This window comes from Coregonus lavaretus (assembly GCF_964263955.1).
Source record: "Coregonus lavaretus genome assembly, chromosome: 2".
Taxonomy (NCBI): domain Eukaryota; kingdom Metazoa; phylum Chordata; class Actinopteri; order Salmoniformes; family Salmonidae; genus Coregonus; species Coregonus lavaretus.
In genome coordinates, this window is record NC_139989.1 from 35,769,550 (window position 1) to 35,791,986 (window position 22,437).

A 22,437-nucleotide genomic window follows, 5' to 3' on the forward strand; every position below is an offset into this window, starting at 1 on the left:
TGAGGTTTGATGAAGGCTATTTTAAGGAGAAAATATAGGGAAAAACTTTACAGGGAAGAACTATTTTCGCTACAATGACAGCCAAGAGGCGCTGGGTAGTCTATTAATCATTACTACACACTCGTTTCATTGTAACCTTATGATGACAGGGATGTAAAGGGTTCCTCAATTCAGACCCTGCAATGCACAACATGGCACTCCAGCCTCTTAATCAATGTGGCACGAACAATCCATTCTCACCATCCTCCATCTCTAAATGTCAGACTCCACTAACTGGGAGAAAAGTTATCACTATGGAAGTTACTCACATGAAGATAAAACAAGTAATGGGTTATGGCAGACACTGCTTAAGACACTGACTATACCTGGGGCTGTAAAATAAACACAGCCTCGGATTGAATGTCCACAGTCATATGGTTAAATGCTGTTCCCACACACACACATTAGGGCTAGGCGATACATCGAATTAATTGGAATGTATGTTTTTGTGCGATATTCCTAATGCCTGTATCACAAGAATCAAAGTTTTGTTATTGTTCGTTTTTATGAGCGTCCATGTCCACTTGTTCTCATGTTGTATTTTTGGTCTCGTCTCCTTCGCTCCTCTGTGCTGTGTGCATCTTCCCATTCACACCAGAGCTCTGTATATAATGACGAGATGCACGTCTCCGCCCTAACAATGGGAGTCGTTGTCCCAAAGGAGGGAAGACAGGCAACAAGTTTAGGTCCAAAACAAGCCCATAGAAAAGCATTGGGCTTATTTTGGACAGATTTTAACGAGAGTGAAACCCCTTGCTGCGCCTCTTCCTCTATGGTTTAAACACACACCAAGCCCCTCCCCCTGCCTCTCATGCCAACAAAGTTACATTTACATTTTAGTCATTTAGCAGACGCTCTTAACCAGAGCGACTTACAGGAGCAATTAGGGTTAAGTGCCTTGCTCAAGGGCACATTAACGTCATTTAGCAGACGCTCTTAGCCAGAGCGACTCACAAATTGGTGCGTTCACCCTATAGCCAGTGGGATAACCACTTTACAATTTGGGGGGGGGGGGGGGGGGGGGGGTTAGAAGGAATACTTTAGCCTATCCCAGGTATTCCTTAAAGAGGTGGGGTTTCAAATGTCTCCGGAAGGTGGTGAGTGACTCCGCTGTCCTGGCGTCGTGAGGGAGCTTGTTCCACCATTGGGGTGCCAGAGCAGCGAACAGTTTTGACTGGGCTGAGCGGGAGCTGTGCTTCCGCAGAGGAAGAGGAGCCAGCAGGCCAGAGGTGGATGAACGCAATGTCCTCGTTTGGGTGTAGGGACTGATCAGAGCCTGAAGGTACAGGGGTGCCGTTCCCCTCACTGCTCCAAAGGCAAGCACCATGGTCTTGTAGCGGATGCGAGCTTCAATTGGAAGCCAGTGGAGTGTGCGGAGGAGGGGGGTGACGTGAGAGAACTTGGGAAGGTTGAACACCAGACGGGCTGCGGCATTCTGGATGAGTTGTAGGGGTTTAATGGCACAGGCAGGGAGCCCAGCCAACAGCGAGTTGCAGTAGTCCAGACGGGAGATGACAAGTGCCTGGACCAGGACCTGCGCCGCTTCCTGTGTAAGGCAGGGTCGCACTCTCCGAATGTTGTAGAGCATGAACCTGCAGGAGCGGGTCACCGCCTTGATGTTGGCGGAGAACGACAGGGTGTTGTCCAGGGTCACGCCTAGGCTCTTCGCACTCTGGGAGGAGGACACAGCGGAGTTGTCTACCGTGATGGCGAGATCATGGAACGGGCAGTCCTTCCCCGGGAGGAAGAGCAGCTCCGTCTTGCCAGGGTTCAGCTTGAGGTGGTGATCCGTCATCCATACTGATATGTCTGCCTGAGGGATCACATCTTCCTCCCTGACAAGAGGTTTCAACTCACTTTCTGCATTTGGTTTGGTCCAACAGAATCGGTCATATGGACACCAAAACACATTGAGACATTATTTGAATGTAATAGTGGAGAAGTTAACTTCTCTAACGATACCCTTTTTATATCTCAACTCCTCAAATTGTGCGCAGAGCAGACACTACTAAAACGGTAGTATCAATGACCATTGATTCTGGAAAATGAACGCTCAGTTGGTCACACACGGCACCGCTAGCAGCATTTTAGACTGTTATACTAGCTGTCTATTCTGTGTTTCATAAAATGTTCAATAAGCATAAAACACAATTATATACCGAATTGGCAACTCGTTCTCATTCTGAGAAATAAGGTAGGCCACTTGATTTCAACATCTGAACAAAGTGGACAGGCTAACATGCTTTTGAAACTGTTGGAGACAGACAGAACGGTGTGCTCATAACAACTGTTCAACCTTGTTAGCTAGCAAATAGATCCAAGTTAGCTAAACTTAAAATATAAAGATTATTTGGCTAATCACTATCGCGTGGGTTTTAGAGATTGATGAGACCTGTGTTAATTTTCTATAGCCTAATGACTGCTATGAGAAGTTAGTCATTATTTGTGAATGTGAATGTGCATTATGCATGGTTCTAGTTAAATTTGTAACTAAAAATAGCATTTTCATAGACGGATCTGAAAGCCAAAAAAATAAAAATATATACACATATCTGGTTAAACTATTTTGATAAAATAATTACATTATTAGTGGGTCTTATGGTTGTGGAAGGCTTATATTTAGCCTAGGTATAACTTCACGAGCCCTGAATTCATTAAATTATTGCTGACTGTTTGAAATGCAGTGTATTTTACCTTAATTGTACAGCAACACTTATTTAGAGAAAACATTTGTTTAAAAATCTCTCTCTCTCTCTATATATATATATATATATATATATATATATATATATATATATATATATATATATATATATATATATATACATATACATATACATATACACACACACACAGTACCAGTCAAAAGTTTGGACACACCTACTCATTCAAGGGTTTTTCTTTATTTTAACTATTTTCTACATTGTACACTTTTTTGGTTACTACATGATTCCTTATGTGTTCTTTCATAGTTTTGATGTCTTCACTATTATTGTACAATGTAGAAAATAGTAAAAATAAAGAAAAACCCTTGAATTAGTAGGTGTGTCCAAACTTTGACTGGTACTGTATGTATGTATGTAGAGTTGAAGTCGAAAGTTTAAATACACTTAGGTTGGAGTCATTAAAACTTGTTTTTCAACCACTCCACAAATTTCTTGTTAACAAACTATAGTTTTGGCAAGTCGGTTAGGACATCTACTTTGTGCATGACACAAGTCATTTTTCCAACAATTGTTTACAGACAGATTATTTCAGTTATAATTCACTGTATCACAATTCCAGTGGGTCAGAAGTTTACATACACTAAGTTGACTGTGCCTTTAAACAGCTTGGAAAATCCCAGAAAATGATGTAATGGCTTTGGAAGCTTCTGATAGGCTAATTGACATCATTTGAGTCAATTGGAGGTGTACCTGTGGATGTATTTCAAGGCCTACCTTAATTTACATTTTAGTCATTTAGCAAACGCTCTTATCCAGAGCGACTTACAGTTAGTGAGTGCATACATTTTTCATACTGGCCCCCCGTGGGAAACGAACCCACAACCCTGGCGTTGCAAGCGCCATGCTCTACCAAGTGAGCTACAGGGGATAGGCTAATTGACATCATTTAAGTCATTTGGAGGTGTACCTGTGGATGTATTTCAAGGCCTACCTTCAAACTCAGTGCCTCTTTGCTTGACATCATGGGAAAATCAAAAGAAATCAGCCAAGACCTCAGAATAAAAATTGTAGACCTCCACAAGTCTGGTTCATCCTTGGGAGCAATTTCCAAACGCCTGAAGGTACCACGTTCATCTGTACAAACAATAGTACGCAAGTATAAACACCATGGGACCACGCAGCCGTCATACCGCTCAGGAGGGAGACGCATTCTGTCTCCTAGAGATGATCGTACTTTGGTGCAAAAAGTGCATATCAATCCCAGAACAACAGCAAAGGACCTTGTGAAGATGCTGGAGGAAACAGGTACAAAAATATCTATATCCACAGTAAAACAAGTCCTATATCGACATAACCTGAAAGGCCACTCAGCAAGGAAGAAGCCACTGCTCCAAAACCGCCATAAAAAAGCCAGACTACGGTTTGCAACTGCACATGGGGACAAAGATCAATCAATCAATTTTCAATCAATTTTATTTTATATAGCCCTTCTTACATCAGCTAATATCTCGAAGTGCTGTACAGAAACCCAGCCTAAAACCCCAAACAGCTAGTAATGCAGGTGTAGAAGCACGGTGGCTAGGAAAAACTCCCTAGAAAGGCGAAAACCTAGGAAGAAACCTAGAGAGGAACCAGGCTATGAGGGGTGGCCAGTCCTCTTCTGGCTGTGCCGGGTGGAGATTATAACAGAACCATGCCAAGATGTTCAAAAATGTTCATAAGTGACAAGCATGGTCAAATAATAATCAGGAATAAATCTCAGTTGGCTTTTCATAGCCGATCATTAAGAGTTGAAAACAGCAGGTCTGGGACAGGTAGGGGTTCCATAACCGCAGGCAGAACAGTTTAAACTGGAATAGCAGCAAGGCCAGGCGGACTGGGGACAGCAAGGAGTCACCACGGCCGGTAGTCCCGACGTATGGTCCTAGGGCTCAGGTCTCTCAGTTGGCTTTTCATAGCCGATCATTTAGAGTTGAAAACAGCAGGTCTGGGACAGGTAGGGGTTTCGTAGCCGCAGGCAGAACAGTTGAAACTGGAATAGCAGCAAGGCCAGGCGGACTGGGGACAGCAAGGTGTCATCATGCCCGGTAGTCCTGACGTATGGTCCTAGGGCTCAGGTTCTCAGAGAGAAAGAGAGAACGAGAGAATTAGAGAGAGCATACTTAAATTCACACAGGACACTGGATAAGACAGGAGAAGTACTCCAGGTATAACCAACTAAAGATCGTACTTTTTGGAGAAATTGAGAAATGTCCTCTGGTCTGATGAAACAAAAATAGAACTGTTTGGCCATAATGACCATCGTTATGTTTGGAGGAAAAAGGGGGGCGCTTGCAAGCCGAAGAACACCATCCCAACCGTGAAGCATGGGGGTGGCAGCATCATACTGTGGGGGTGCATTGCTGCAGGAGGGACTGGTGCACTTCACAAAATAGATGGCATTATGAGGAAGGAAAATTATGTGGATATATTGAAGCAACATCTCAAGACATCAGTCAGGAAGTGAAAGCTTGGTCGCAAATGGGTCTTCCAAATGGACAATGACCCCAAGCATACTTCCAAAGTTGTGGCAAAATGGCTTAAGGACAACAAAGTCAAGGTATTGGAGTGGCCATCACAAAGCCCTGACCTCAATCCTATAGAAAATGTGTGGGCAGAACTGAAAAAGTTTGTGCGAGCAAGGAGGCCTACAAACCTGACTCAGTTACACCAGCTCTGTCAGGAAGAATGGGCCAAAATTAACCCAACTTATTGTGGGAAGATTGTGGAAGGCTACCCGAAACATTTGACCTAAGTTAAACAATTTAAAGGCAATGCTACCAAATACTAATTGAGTGTATGTAAACTTCTGACCCACTGGGAATGTGATGAAAGAAATAAATGCTGGTTTTCCAGTTGGCAGAAACAGTAGACTAACACCGGTGTCTAATTACATTGGCTTTTACGGGTAATGTTGATGTCATGCTATATCCTCATTTGTTCCAAAGCTTCCACTGACTTTCCCCCCTCTGACTGTAATGGGGGATTGCAACAGCAGGCAATTCCAAAGGCATCGGAGTGATGGCATGAGGTTCAGAGATAATTTGGATCATTAGGAGCTATCGTTCACACAGGCAGAACACTGTTAGCAGACTGGAGAGAGACTCCCAAGGTTAGGTTAATGAACCAGAACAAATACAATAGCATCGGTTTAAATTGAGTAATATTGTCTAGAAGTGGCGTAGCAAGAGGAAAAGACAAACCAGTCTGGATAGTGGAGAATAATGTTGTGGTGTTTGTGGGCAAACCAACTGGAGGAATGGAACATGCTCTCTGTCTGATTCCTGTTCTTGGAGGTCCTACAAAGAACTCGGAAGCAGTCTTCAAGGATTCTGCTAACGAGTCCTGCCCTTTGGATGCAAACCGCCGTCAGCAATAGAGCAAACTTGTCAGACGGCGGCACAAAATGTCTGTTGTGGCAAAATCTGGGGAAACGATAATAGGTAATGTGAGGTTGTTTTCAAAACCGAAAACACCACACACTGTGGGAACAAAGACTTAAAGTTATGCTGTAATTCTGAGGTGTATTGGGTGTGAACTGGCACAATGAGGCTCCCAGCATAGCCTATTTCCGGTTGAGAATTTGGGAGAAAGAAAGAAATGGAGAGACAGGTTTTTAAATAATCCTTCTCTCCAGGGAGAGGGGAATGGCAGACTGAGGCGAGGGAGGGAAAGAGAGGGAGGTCTGCTGTGCTGCTCAGGCATGCCATTGGTATTGTTCTCCCTTCTCTCTAATATTATGCACCCAGTTTCTCCAAACTCACGGACACAAAATGCACACAGCTCACCATTCTACCTCCATCACACAGTCCACCCACAGACATAGATTTAGACCACCTGTGCCAAACACAAGGCCTGTGACACGTTTCTAACTAACTTGTCAATTCATTTTGGCCCGTTTCTATAACACCTGTGTTGCGCTGCACTTCAAGTCACAGCAAGCACTGCCAACGTGCTGCACGCAAAACGACAGTGTATTACCACACACACCCTTCCTCCCAGACCCACACACATAACAGCCAGACTGTATCATATCATCACTAACGGCACTGACCGAATCTTCTACCAGACCGAAATGTTTAAAGGTGTTGTAGGCTAAATGTCCATGGCAAGTTTCGGTTCCAACAAGTCATTGCTGTAGCCTACAGAAAATGTAATCTTGGTTGTCAAAAAGTTCTAAGATAAAAGGATTCACACGCGGGTATAAATTACTACTAAAGGACAATCGTACGAAAATGTTGCAGTCTGGCTTCAGTTTTTAAAGCTTGACAATGAATAACCCCCCCAAAACAACATGCAAAGGAGAAACATGTTGGCCTATTAATGCAACATTTGAGCAGTAGATTAGGCTGGCTACTCAGCTACAAGACATTTTGAGTGCAACATACAGCAGTGCTGCATTCAACTGCACCGGTAATCCATGCAGTCCCAAAAAAATGAATTTTTTTTTTTAAGTTTAAATGTTACAACAACCTAGCTGAGTTTTTGTTATTTGGAGTTATTAAATACTTTGATTAGGGTCGCAGCATATTATGCACATCTGCAAGCATAGCAGCAAATGATGGACAAATATTATTTATCTCTAAATTTGTTTTAATATGTAAAATTCTACAGTGAGGGAAAAAAGTATTTGATCCCCTGCTGATTTTGTACGTTTGCCCACTGACAAAGAAATGATCAGTCTATAATTTTAATGGTAGGTTTATTTGAACAGTGAGAGACAGAATAACAACAACAAAATCCAGAAAAACGCATGTCAAAAATGTTATAAATTCCTTTGTATTTTAATGAGGGAAATAAGTATTTGACCCCCTCTCAATCAGAAAGATTTCTGGCTCCCAGGTGTCTTTTATACAGGTAACGAGCTGAGATTAGGAGCACACTCTTAAAGGGAGTGCTCCTAATCTCAGTTTGTTACCTGTATAAAAGACACCTGTCCACAGAAGCAATCAATCAATCACATTCCAAACTCTCCACCATGGCCAAGACCAAAGAGCACTCCAAGGATGTCAGGGACAAGATTGTAGACCTACACAAGGCTGGAATGGGCTACAAGACCATCGCTAGCAGCTTGGTGAGAAGGTGTCGTGGATGGGTATTCCAGCATGACAATGACCCAAAACACACGGCCAGGGCAACAAAGGAGAGGCTCAAGAAGAAGCACATTAAGGTCCTGGAGTGGCCTAGCCAGTCTCCAGACCTTAATCCCATAGAAAATCTGTGGAGGGAGCTGAAGGTTCAAGTTGCCAAACGTCAGGCTCGAAACCTTAATGACTTGGAGAAGATTTGCAAAGAGGAGTGAGACAAAATCCCTCCTGAGATGTGTGCAAACCTGGTGGCCAACTACAAGAAACGTCTGACCTCTGTGATTGCCAACAAGGGTTTTGCCACCAAGTACTAAGTCATGTTTTGCAGAGGGGTCAAATACTTATTTCTCTCATTAAAATGCAAATCAATTTATAACATTTTTGACATGCGTTTTTCTGGATTTTTGTTGTTGTTATTCTGTCTCTCACTGTTCAAATAAACTTACCATTAAAATTATAGACTGATCATGTCTTTGTCAGTGGGCAAACGTACAAAATCAGCAGGGGATCAAATACTTTTTCCCCTCACTGTATATACAGTATCCTAAGTAGACATTATAAAGGTCCATATGTTTTAAAATAAAACAATGGCCAGTTTTGGTCAGAGTTGTATCCACGTTTTTTTGTCAAAACAAACATAATAGGCTATGTCTGGCCCGCGAATGTGTTGTGTTTTTTCAATATGGCCTTTCCGCTGATTGAGTTTGACACCCCTGATTTAGACTGTAGCTATGCTGTGGATTTGGAATTCTGAATAGCCTTCTATATGTCACGAACACAGAACTTCAGTACATTGGTCCTTTCTGGTGACTGGTCTTATAGGATACTAAACTAGCTCAACCCAAACAACGAGTAATGAGAGTGTCACCCCTTTTGACATTCTTATACATTATCAAATCAAATGTTATTGGTCACATACACATATTTAGCAGACGTTATTGCGGGTGTAGCGAAATGCTTGTGTTTCTAGCTCTTACAGTGCAGTATTATCTAACAATTCACCACAATACACACAAATCTAAAAGTAAAAGAATGCAATTAAGAAACATAAATATTAGATTGAGCAATGTTGGAGTGGCATTGACTAAAATACAGTAGAATAGAATACAGTATATACATATGAGATGAGTAAAACAGTATGTTAACATTATTAAAGTGGCCAGTGTTCCATTATTAAAGTGGCCAGTGATTCCATGTCTATGTATATAGGGCAGCAGCCTCTAAGGTGCAGGGTTGCGTAACCGGGTGGAAGCCGGCTAGTGATGGCAAAACAGTGTCATTATCAGGTGGTGATGGAGGGGACAGGAGCTGGAGACGTTAAGACTTCCTGTCTATTGACATTATAGACCCCCTCCCCCCTCCTAAGCCTTAGGCAACATTGTAACCAAGGCTGCCTCTTTAAGACTATAAAAAGCACTGTCATGGAATGCAGAAAATGACTGATATCGATCGAAACGTGAACAGAAAGGCTGCTGTCTGCAGAGCACAGCCTCTGTATTGGAAAGATAAGGGCCTCTGCATAAGGGGGAGAGAAAGAGAAGAAAATACCCAAGGTACAGTGGTGTTACGCTGCCGTCTATGGTACAGTACGTCTACCTAATCTAAGTGGCCTCTAGACCTGCCCCCCCCCCTGCAGCGCCATGCTAGCATCCTGACACAGGGAGAAGTCTTTAAATAACCCCGCCCGGCAGTACAGGAGGCTCTAAGAATCAAGCAGTGGATTATGGGAACGTTCAGAGCAGTAGACCTCTATTTATAACCACTAGGGCGTTCCGCTAATCTGTTTCACTACTTAGAATGTGGCACTCTACAAGGCCTGGGTAAGACAATGGACTATATAGCGCTTATAGCCCGATGCTATGGATAGATGTTGATGAGAAGGTATTTCGTTCAAATAAGTAATTTCCTTTGGAATGCCTAAGCTAGATCTACCAACCAAGGCGACTTAAATGATGCATAAAAAACAGTATTGTTTACTGAAGCAATCATGGTAGCTGGTGGTTAGTTGGACACGTACAGTGCATTCGGAAAGTATTCAGACCCCTTGACTTTTTCCACATTTTGTTGCGTTACAGCCTTATTCTAAAATGGATTAAATTCTTCATCAATCTACACACAATACCCCATAATGACAAAAAAAAAAAAAAATTTTGTTGTTGACATTTTTGCAAATTTAAAATTTAAAACTGAAATATCACATTTACAGAAGTATTCAGACTCTTTACTCAGTACTTTGTTGAAGCACCTTTGGCAGTGATTACAGCCTCAAGTCCTTTTGGGTATGACGCTGCAAGCTTGGCACACCTGTATTTGGGGAGTTTCTCCCATTGTTCTCTGCAGATCCTCTCAAGCTCTGTCAGGTTGGATGGGGAGCGTCGCTGCACAGCTATTTTCAGGTCTCTCCAGAGATGTTCCATCGGGTTCAAGTCCGGGCTCTGGCTGGGCCACTTAAGGACATTCAGAGACTTTTCCCGAAGCCACTCCTGCATTGTCTTGGCTGTGTGCTTAGGGTCGTTGTCCTGTTGGAAGGTGAACCTTCGCCCCAGTCTGAGGTCCTGAGTGCTCTGGAGCAGGATTTCATTAAGGATCTCTGTATTTTGCGCCGTTCATCTTTCCCTCGATCCTAACTAGTCTCCCAGTCACTGCCGCTGAAAAACATCCCCACAGCACGATGCTGCCATGACCATGCTTCACCGTAGGGATGGTGCCAGGTTTCCTCCACTCGTGACGCTTGGCATTCAGGCCAAATAGTTAAGTCTTGGTTTCATCAGACCAGTCTTATTTCTCATGGTCTGAGAGTCCTTTAGGTGCCTTTGGCAAACTCCAAGTGGACTGTCATGTGCCTTTTACTGAGGAGTGGCTTCCATCTGGCCACTCTACCATAAAGGCCTGATTGGTGGAGTGCTGCAGAGATGGTTGTCCTTCTGGAAGGTTCTCCCATCTCCACCTCCCTGACCAAGGCCCTTCTCCCCCGATTGCTCAGTTTGGCCCGGGCGGCCAGCTCTAGGAAGAGTCTTGGTGGTTCCAAAATTCTTCCATTTAAGAATGGAGGCCACTGTGTTCTTGGGGACCGTCAATGCTCCAGAATTCTTTGCGTACCCTTCCCCAGATCTGTGCCTTGACACAATCCTGTCTCGGAGCTCTACGGACAATTCCTTCGACCTCATGGCTTGGTTTTTGCTCTGTGGGACCTTATATAGACAGGTGTGTGCTTTCCAAATCATGTACAATCAATTGAATTTACCACAGGTGGACTCCAATCAAGTTGTAGAAATATCTTAAGGATGATCAATGGAAACAGGGTGCACCTGAACTCAATTTCGAGTCTCATAGCAAAGGGTCTGAATACTTATGTAAATAAGGTATGTTTTTTTATTTTCAATACATTTGCAAAACATTCTAAAAACCTGTTTTCGCTTTGTCATTATGGGATATTTTGTGTAGATTGATGAGGAAAAAAACATATTTAATCAATTTTAGAATAAGGCTGTAACGTGACAATATGTGGAAATAGTCAAGGGATCTGAATACTTTCCGAATGCAGTGTATAATCTACCAGATGCATTTAAGGATGCCAGCTTCTAATACTACGGATGGCAGCCAGTTGTTATTCAATGTGAGGAAGGTGAGACATTGACCTCTTACAAGACATTGTCTGCAGGTTCAGATCCCAGGTTAGAGACACAAGCACACCTGGCTCTGGTGATATGGGACTCATCAAGGGGCGCTACCCCAGCAGTGAGCCAGGTGTCCACACACTGAAACTTGATCTCCCTCTCGAAATTGAGCTATATCCTGCTCTGAGACATGCCCTCACCCAGCCCTCCTTCCCTCTCTACTGCTTCCTCCCTTTGAGAGGATAAGAGGGGCCGCCCAAGTCTGTCTGGGATCAGGAAACACCTAATAACAGGGTCACTCTCGCTCACAATCACACACAAGGATGGACAGATACAAACTCTCGCCTCACAAACAAATACTCAACCACACTTCTGTGACATAAAGTAATGAGTTCATACATTTTCATACTGGTCCCCCGTGGTAATAGAACCCACAACCCTGGTGTTGCAAGTGCCATGCTCTACCAACTGAGCCACACGGGACCAACACACAGTTGGGACCAACTCATAGTGCAGCCAGTTTATCAGTTTACCAGACTACTCACTGATCTGAGATAAGACTGGCAGATTGGGGAAATGAGGCTGAGACATTTTTTTTATTTTACGCTTATTTTACCAGGTAAGTTGACTCAGAACCCATTCTCATTTACAGCAATGACTTGGGGAATAGTTACAGGGGAGAGGAGGGGGGATGAATGAGCCAATTGGAAGCTGGGGATGATAAGGTGGCCATGATGGTATGAGGGCCAGATTGGGAATTTAGCCAAGACACCGGGGTTAACACCCCTACTCTTACGATAAGTGCCATGGGATCTTTAGGTGACCACAGAGAGTCAGGACACCCGTTTAACGTCCCATCCGAAAGACGGCACCCTACACAGGGCAATATCCCCTATCACTGCCCTGGGGCATTTGTGATATTTCTTTAGACCAAAGGAAAGAGTGCCTCCTACTGGCCGTCCAACACCACTTCCAGCAGCATCTGGTCTCCCATCCAGGGACTGACCAGGACCAACCTTGTTTAGCTTCAGAGGCAAGCCAGCAGTGGGATGCAAGGTGGTATGACATAAGGAATGTACTGACAGACGGGACAGACAGACGGGACAGACAGACGGGACAGACAGACGGGACAGACAGACAGACAGACCGAGAGACACAAAGAGAGCGAGTGCAGGGGCTAGCTTGCTCTAAATGCAGAGGGACTTGGTGTTTATTCTCAGCTAAAAATGTGTCTGATAAGAGTGACAGCATGCCTGCTCAGAGGAAGAGATGGAGCAATATATTAAGTTTTCATGTCATATTACGTTGCTTTCAGTGTCATTGAGGTATGAATGCCATTTCAGTCTAAAAAAATCGAACGAATCAACCACTGAGAAGAAAAAGCGAAGGCAGGCTTGAACAGTTTAATGGCTTTGAGAGGAACAAAGGAAACACTACTGTTTCCCTTGGAGATTTCAGGGACAGAAAATCCCATTTCAGTCATTGGAGCACAACAGCAGAGCTGAACTTGTTTTACATGTCCTTCTCTGGAAACCCTAAAGCACTTAGCCTTTCGGTCTGCCAGATCACCAGCTGACAGTAGCTACCCCTTTTACACAAGGCTCCTGTCCTTAAACCGTCAACTCTTATCCATGTGTCTTCATATGACGAGGGAAAAGTACCTTTCACAGAGGCCCTAAGGTAGCAATCCTTGTATTACCTGAACTGAACAAAATATGATTCAGAAAAGCAGGTCACAGACATGGAACATGTAAGTTAGTGTAAAAAGTGAAGGCAGACTCAAGACACAAGTGTCATAACCTATAATCCTTTCAAATACCCCCCAAAAATACCTTATGACCCTCACCTCAACTTCTTAACACTGTATAGCACAAACAAGGATTCTTCCAATACAGACTACTACCCTATGGTTTGCACAATGCTGCACATAGAATTAGAAGCCTATCAGGGCTCGCTCTCTCTTTAGACTAGAGGTCCTCCTACACCAGGCATTCATCCACCAGATTAAAATCATCTTGACCTTACTTGAAGTAATTGCAGCACATCCCTTTCCCTGTTGTACAGTTATTATTATGAAAAGCTGGTGAATTACAGCAGGCCTCCATGTCCCAGTCCAAGACCAAATGCGCCCTGTATAATACAATATAAATATACATTATAACTAATATATATATATATATAAGTTATAATGTATATACATACACAAATACACACACTACCAGCCAAAAGTTTGGACACACCTACTCATTCAAGGGTTTTTCTTTATTTCTAATATTTTCTACATTGTAGAATAATAGTGAAGACATCAAAACTATGAAATAACGCATATGGAATCATGTAGTAACCAAAAAAGTGTTAAACAAATCAAAATATATGTTATATTTGAGATTCTTCAAATAGCCACCCTTTGCCTTGATGACAGCTATGCACAGTCTTGGCATTCTCTCAACCAGCTTCACCTGGAATGCTTTTCCAACAGTCTTGAAGAAGTTCCCACATATGCTGAGCACTTGGTGGCTGCTTTTCCTTCACTCTGTGGTCCAACTCATCACAAACCATCTCAATTTGGTTGAGGTCGGGGGATTGTGGAGGCCAGGTCATGTGATGCAGCACTCCATCACTCTCCTTCTTGGTAAAATAGCCATTACACAGCCTGGAGGTGTGTTGGGTCATTGTCCTGTTGAAAAACAAATGATAGTCCCACTTAGCCCAAACCAGATGGGATGGCGTATCGCTGCAGAATGCTGTGGTAGCCATGCTGGTTAAATAAATCACAGACAGTGTCAACAGCAAAGCCTCCCCACACCATAACACCTTCTCCTCCATGATTTACGGTGGGAAATACACATGCGGAGATCATCCATTCACCCACACCGCGTCTCACAAAGACACGGCGGTTGGAACCAAAAATCTCAAATTTGGACTCCAGACCAAAAGGACACATTTCCACGGGTCTAATGTCCATTGCTCGTGTTTCTTGGCCCAAGCAGGTCTCTTCTTATTATTGGTGTCCTTTAGTAGTGGTTTCTTTGCAGCAATTCAACCATGAAGGCCTGATTCACACAGTCCCCTCTGAACAGTTGATGTTGAGATATGCCTGTTACTTGAACTCTGTGAAGCATTTATTTGGGCTGCAATTTCTGAGGCTGGTAACTCTAATGAACTTATCCTCTGCAGCAGAGGTAACTCTGGGTCTTCCATTCCTGTTGCGGTCCTCATGAGAGCCAGTTTCATTATAGCGCTCAATGGTTTTTGCGACTGCACTTGAAGAAACTTTCAAAGTTATTGAAATGTTCCGTATTGACTGACCTTCATGTCTTAAAGTAATGATGGACTGTCATTTCTCTTTGCTTATTTGAGCTGTTCTTGCCATAATATGGACTTGGTCTTTTACCAAATAGGGATATATTCTGTATACCCCTCCTACCTTGTCACAACACAACTGATTGGCTGAAACGCATTAAGAAGGAAAGAAATTCCACAAATTAACTTTTAAGAAGGCACACCTGTTAATAGAAATGCATTCCAGGTGACTACCTCATGAAGCTGGTTGAGAGAATGCCAAGAGTGTGCAAAGCTGTCATCGAGGCAAAGGGTGGTTACTTTGAAGAATCTCAAATATATTTTGATTTGTTTAACACTTTTTTTGGTTACTACATGATTCCTTATGTGTTATTTCATAGTTTTGATGTCTTGTCTTCACTATTATTCTACAATGTAGAAAATTGTAAAAATAAAGAAAAACCCTTGAATGAGTAGGTGTGTCCAAACTTTTGACTGGTAATGTATATGTGTGTGTAATATATATATATATTTTATTACATATTAAAATACAAAAACACAGTCATGGTAAGCACAAATAAAACATCACAAATCACCAAGAAAAACAGTTACATTCCTCCACAAATAAGTTCCCAATCAATACTTTAAATTGCCCAAACGGCACCAGAACATCAAGATGAAATTTATTTTTATGTATTTTATACTTCAACAGAAAAGTTAGATAAGAAGGAAGTTCAGGAATTAGGGCCTTGTAAACAAAAAGGGAGTAATGTAGAGATCTACAGGTCTTTAGTGAAGTCCAGCCAACCTTTTGATACAGTGATAAATAGCAAAACTGTTGCCTGTAACAAAATGAAGGGCACTATGGTAGATGGCATCCAACGGTTTAAGAATAGTAGCAGCTGCACTTTGATAAATAATATCACCATAATCAAGAACAGATAAAAAGGTTGACTGAATAATCTGCTTCCTACTGCATAGAGAATGGCACAATCTGTTTCTGTAGAAAAATACAACTTCAAATCTTAGCTTCTTAACCAGCTCATCTACAGTGAGGGAAAAAAGTATTTGATCCCCTGCTGATTTTGTATGTTTGCCCACTGACAAAGAAATGATCAGTCTATAATTTTAATGGTAGGTTTATTTGAACAGTGAGAGACAGAATAACAACAAAAAAATCCAGAAAAACGCATGTAAAAAATGTTATAAATTGATTTGCATTTTAATGAGGGAAATAAGTATTTGACCCCTCAAGGAAGCCTTGAAATTGGGAGATAATTATTAAGATCACTACTATCCCTGCCCTTATGGAGTGGCAGCACAAGAGCTGATTTCCATAGTTTTGGAATATTTCCTGATAACAATTTTAAATAACAAATGTGGGTGTTTGGTCGGCCCATGTGGATTTCTTGTCGTCTATTGCTAGCAAAGCATCCAGGACTTTATTTTCTGTAAATAGCCTAAAAGAAAAGCTTTGACTATCATTTCTCTGATCATTCAGCAAGTTTCCCCTATCAGCATCCAGCCCAATATCATTGTGAATAGGCTTAGAAATTATTTCAAAGAGATACCCCTCTGAAATAAAATAGTGATGAAATGCATCAATGATGGCATTTACTTCATATTGAGGCCAGTGTCTGAATTAATGTGTTATAGTGCACTACTTTTGACCAGATCAGTGCACCATCTAGGGAATAGGGGGCAATTTGGGATGCAAACCTCCTGTGACTCAGACACTCTGGAGCTGACTGAGTGGACAATGGACCTGCCTGTTCTGTCCTTATCTCTGCAAAGAGGTCTACACGGGCGACTCACCTAGTCATCCCCATGGCCTGCTGAACACCTAACAAATTCATTCTCTTCCCCGGGTGCCCTCACCTTGGCTAAGAGAGGGAGTCAGTCAGTCACCGATGGTACGGGTATATGTTTAAGTATCAGGCACTACTGCAGAAAAAACAAGACACTAATATAGAGCACAGTTTATCAACAATGGAAGCTGACTGCAGAATGAACTCCCAGGTGCAGTGAATGCATCATGGTTAAGCCACACCCTTGGTTGAGTTAAAGCCATAAACAACATAACAGGGTCAATAGGTCAGAAAGGTAAAAGAAGATGCTGAACTGTCATCTCCAGTTCTTGCACAGGTCAGATCAATTCAGTGCAATATTCAAAAGTGCAACAGCAATGGTTTTCAGAGATAGAAGGTCTAGTAGATTTAACAGATTAAAACCTTCCAGTCTACACTATGATGGACTAGCCTATATGATAGCTCTCTATCCTCCGCCACTGAGGAATAAAGGGACACTGCTTGCTGTGACAGCAAAGTCATGGCATGCCATTACACGCTTCACAAGTGGCTGTGCTTAAGGGTGTCCTACTGCAAAGCAGTCATTTTCCTCCTCTACTAGGATTACAAGGCTATGCAGCAAATCTATTGGATCCTATCACAACCATGAAATCTCAGACACTCACTGACTGAGAAGAGGTGAAAATGACTGCTACTGAAAATCCCTCTACATAACATATAGTTACAGTGATACGGTGGCTGCCTGGTTGGTTAGCATGCTGTGCATGGCGGGGAGATGAAATCCACACTACTTGCTGGTGGCATTTAATGGCAAGTCACCAAGGTACAGGAGAGAAAGGCCACTGGCATATTCATCTGACATTTCATAACGATAATATACAGTAGCATAGAGCTAATATCTACCTACCTACATCATTTCACATTTTATGTAAACGATGTATTTGTGGTTCAGACTGAAGCCCCTGAGAACACCTGGCCTATACCTGGCTGGAAATGGCATATCATTGGAGCAGCAGTCAGCATTAGGATTTTAAAAATCAGTTTTCTACGCCCAGCTTTTTTGGAGGTCCCTTGTTACATCATACAGATCTTAGAGGAATTAAGCTATGGAAGGGGGGGTACCTATATTGGATTTCACCACAATAATTATTGCTGATGCAAGCTGAAACGAACAGCCTGTCTTGTGTCAAGGCAGGAGGAACAAGTCTATCTTGCTGTCAGGACTACTGAGTAGGTCCTTAGTGTCAAGCAAATGAATGAATGCTGACCGAGCCAAAAAATAGATTTCACAAGTTGTCAGTCACTTAGTCATACATAGAGCAGCTCACACAGTATGCTGAATGTGTTCTGCAGTAAACGCGCTGTATTGGACACCGCTGCTGTGCTGAAACAGCTCGACCAATAAGTTGGCCTGATATCCGGAAGTCAAAACCCAAACTACAACGTCTAGCTATTAGCTTCTATCTCTGAAGCACTCCGTAGAAGGGTTGGGAAGTATCCAGATTTTCATACCATTTCTGTACCATACCGGGGTATACGGTTATACCTGCAGTGCACACATCTTTCCAGATGTAAATAAATAAATAAATAAAAGACAGTATGCTAACAAATGCTAACAAAACTTCCGAATTCACATAGCGGACGCTAGCTAAATGCTAACAAGCGCAAGCGAACATTAAACTAAACCAGCCGCACCAATGTGTCGGAGGAAACACCATACACCTCGCGACCGCGTCAGCGTGCACGGTGCCCGGCCCGCCACAGGAGTCGCTAGTGCGCGATGGGACAAACCTTTCCCTAACCTGGACGACGCTGGGCCAAATTGTGCGTCTCCCCATGGGTCTCCCGGTCGCGGCCGGCTGCGACAGAGCCTGGACTCGAACCAGGATCTCTAGTCCACTCGAGAGGCCCCGACAGCAGGGATCTTGATCCAGGAGGGGATTGATTGTCTCTGCTGTAACCAAGAAGCTTGATCTTGCAAGCTAGCTACTTAGCTAGAAAGTTAGCATACCAAATGCATAGCTGGAGCCCTGAGCTAAAGAGAATGTATTTGGCACATCTTAGATAGTTAAACTTATAAGATATTTACCTGGCAAACATTAGTAGAGAATTTGAAATGTAACTTGATCACCTCTCTTGCGCCTCTCTTAAATAGTTAATTAAATAGTTAACCAAATAGCTACCTGAACTATCTGCATTAACCCTTTTTGCACTAACTTTTTTTGACTCATCACATACACTGCTGCTACTGTTTACTATCTGTCACTTTATTCCTAGTTATATGTACATATCTACCTCAATTACCCAGTACCCCTGCACATTGACTCGGTACTGGTACCCCTTGTATATAGCCACGTTATTATTACTCAATGTTACATGTTTAACTTTTCTATTATTTATCTATTTTCAATCTCTCTGCTTTGTTGGAAAGGGCCCCTAAGTAAGCATTTCACTGTTAGTCCACACCTGTTGTTTACGAAGCATGTGACTAATACAATTTGATTTGAAGGAAGTATGTGGATGCTGATCTTTGCACAGGCTTTCACAAGATGTTTTCACCAATACAGGAAATGCAAAGTCATTCAAATGTGTCAGTGTAGAGACGTAGGCCAATGTAAACTGTGGGGAAATATGTGGCTGCGTCAACCAACTACTATTAAAACACTTATGACTTCTACACAGATGAATCAGAGAGCTTTGTCTTCTGATTACTACTGTAAAACTATTAATAAAACTACCCCTAAGTACTATGCCTACAGGTAGAAATAATGGTCTACCACTATAGACAGCTTCGGATCTCCACTTCAGACCAGTATTGATGTCTCTTCCCTTATCATCTCTTGATAAACTGTTCCTCATTTCTGCCCACCTGAACCAGAGACTCACCTTTATTGGTCCAGTGCTAAAGCAGATCTTCCTGTTCTCTGGCAGTGTTTCCTCCTCGGCAGGCAGTCCCGGGATCTCAGAGCAGCTCGACTCTGGCTCGTAGGGCTCATCTTCCTCCTCCTCATCCTCATCCAGCTGGCTGCCGCCGGAGTCCTCTCCGATTCCGCTGTACGCGCTGATGTCCACCAGGTCGCCCTCAGAGTAATCCTCCTTTCGAGACTCCTCCTCCAGGCCATCCTCAAACTGTCCCTCACACTGGGGCCCCTCGCCTGGCTCCTCCCTGTGGCCCCTCTCTCCCTCCTGCCTCCCTGCCATGTCGCTGGGGCACCCAGGGTCCTCTCCATTTTCCAGTGAGGCGTGGATCTCGGCCTGCACCAGCCGGCTCCCTGCCTCGGGTGCGGGGGAGTCCTCCTGGTCCCCGGGTATGGGTTCCCTGCCAGGCTCGCCTCCGGTACTTAAGCCCCTGTCTTCCTTCCCTCTCTCCCTCTCAGGCTTGGTTTCGGTAGAAGCAGAAGAGGTCCTGTCCCCTGTTCGTGGACTTCCTGAGGAGCCGTCGTCGTTTTGGGGAGCTGCTCTGTTCCTGGGGCTTCTGGGGGAACCCTCCTGGTCCAAGTGTTGGCTGCTCCCATCCTCCTGACTGCCTGGTGGCAAGACTTGCACCTTCCTGTCGATGATTTTGGAGTTGAGGCATTCTGCTGTTTTCGCCGGAGTGGGGCTTTCTTCTCGGGAGGGCTGCGGGGACGTGGAGGAGGGCCGGTGCAGGTTGTTCCTCAGGTCGGCCTTCTCGAAGACGGCGCTAAGCTGGCTTACGGTGGGCGACACTGCCTCACCGGCTCCCCCTACCGTATCCAGGCAGTCCAGAGACTCAGTGCTGCCGTTGAAGCGCACTACCACGTCCAGCCGGCTGTCCTGGACCGCGGACGAAACCGGACGCTCCTTCTTGAGCAGGATGCGGTTGGTGGCGGACTGCTTCTCCTGCAGCTGACGCTGCTCGAAGATCTTCCTCGTCTCCTGCAGCTTGGAGTATCCTGCTGAGGCCCCTCGGGACCCGCCAACTTCGCCGCCCTTGGGGTCGAAGCGGTTGACGCGCTCAGAGACTGTGGCGCCCAGCTTGAGCAGGGCGCTGTGGTTCACGTCCTCGTTGAGGCTGCTGGCCCTGGGCAGGGACAGCCGCACCGCCTGGTCATTGGTCTTGGATGGGTCATCCTCGTCGCCCGGCGACTGCATCTGCATGAACATGTTCTTGATGCGGTGGACATTGGAGCCGTACTGGCGGCGGCCCCTGCCGGTAGGCCGTGGCGGCTTGCCGTCCTTGGCAGCATCGTCCCCATTGGCAGCGTTGTTCAGGGCGTCATGGGCCTGCTTCAGAGCCTGGATGCCCGCCTCATAGGCATTTCTGTGGGGGGATGGGCTCCGGAGGGTGGAGCTGGCACTGCCCGCCGATGGGGGTTCAGTCTTCATCATGGTTAATCAAACTGAGCCACTGAGACTTGGCAGTAACAGCATAGCTCCTCCGTCTTGTCTTCCTCCCCCTGGATGAGAAAAACAAACAAAACCACTCAATTTCACCTGAGGGAGTCTGCCTGCACATGGGGTAGACAGACACAAATGCAAGAACAGCATTGAGCGATAGTGGGGAAGAGAGAGTGGGTTTGTGAAAACGAAAGGGAGAGATAGAGAGAGGAAGAGAAGGATGGATAGAGAAGCCTTGAAAATGAGCATGTTAGATGCATGATAAAGAAATCCAAGAGAAAGAAAAAATAGAAAGCTACACACGTGGGTGTGAGTGGAAGTTTACTCTGACGTAAATACGGAACAGCCTGGGGCGCTGCAAATCCCGTATCTATTCACCTACACTTAGGAAGGAGAACTGTAGTGAAGGATATGAGATAAATATATGACATGACTAGTCTAGGGCTTACAACAATAACACCCTGATTGCAAATTGGAGAGGCCTGGCAGAAATCCTACTTGTGCTGTATCCGTTAGTCATTATATAATTTTGATCGTTAGGATTTTTCTCAGCTGACCTAAGATTTCTGGTCTCACCACCGACAGCAAAAGCTGCTGCTAAGTAGAAAGACACCACAGGGTCTTAAAGCTAAATTAATAACAATAATCCTCATTCATGCAATCAGAGCCACGAGTCTGGGTGAAAGAGGAATAGAAATCCAACGTCTTTATGCTCACTCAAATACACCATATGACCAACAGTATGTGGACACCTGCTCGTCGAACATCTCATTCCAAAATCATGGGCATTAATGTGGAGTTGGTCCCCCCTTTGCTGCTATAACAGCCTCCACTCTTCTGGGAAGGCTTTCCACTAGATGTTAGAACATTTCTACGGGCATTTGCTTCCATTCAGCCACAAGAGCATTAGTGTGGTTGGGCACTGATATTGGGCAATTAGGCTTGTCTCGCAGTCTGCGTTCCAATTCATCCCAAAGCTGTTCAATGGGGTTGAGGTCAGGGCTGTGTGCAGGCCAGTCAAGTTCTTCCACAGCGATCTCGACAAACCATTTCTGTACGGACCTCGCTTTGTGCATGGAGGCATTGTCATGCTGAAACCGGAAAGGGCCTTCCCCAAACGGTTGCCATAAAGTTGGAAGCACAGAATCGCTTAGAATGTCATTGCATGCTGTAGAGCTAAGATTTCCCAGCCCAAACCATTATTCCTCCTCCACCAAACTTTACAGTTGGCACTATGCATTGGGCAGGTAGCGTTCTCCTGGCATCCGCCAAACCCAGATTCGTCCCAGATGGTGAAGCATGATTCATTTCTCCAGAGAACGCATTTTGACGACCTTTACACCACTCCAGCCGACGCTTGGTATTGTGCATGGTGATCTTAGGCTTGTGTGCAGCTGCTCGGCCATGGAAACCCATTTCATGAAGCTCCCGACGAACAGTTATTGTGCTGACGTTGCTTTCCAGAGGCAGTTAGGAACTCGGTATTGAGTGTTGCAACCAAGAACATTTTTACACGCTATGCGGTTTAGCACTCGGCGGT

General features: G+C 44.2%; 1 protein-coding gene across 1 annotated transcript in view; it reads right to left on the reverse strand.

Annotated features, from left to right (window-relative positions):
• Positions 1–22,437, reverse strand: part of LOC311101260 (neurabin-2-like) — a 63,527-nt gene that overhangs the window by 39,552 nt on the left and 1,538 nt on the right. The window contains exon 2 of the mRNA XM_084142385.1: positions 19,425–20,956. Coding sequence (XP_083998511.1) covers positions 19,425–20,888 — 1,464 coding nt within the window. The 5' untranslated portion in view covers positions 20,889–20,956. The remainder of the gene's footprint in view (positions 1–19,424; positions 20,957–22,437) is intronic.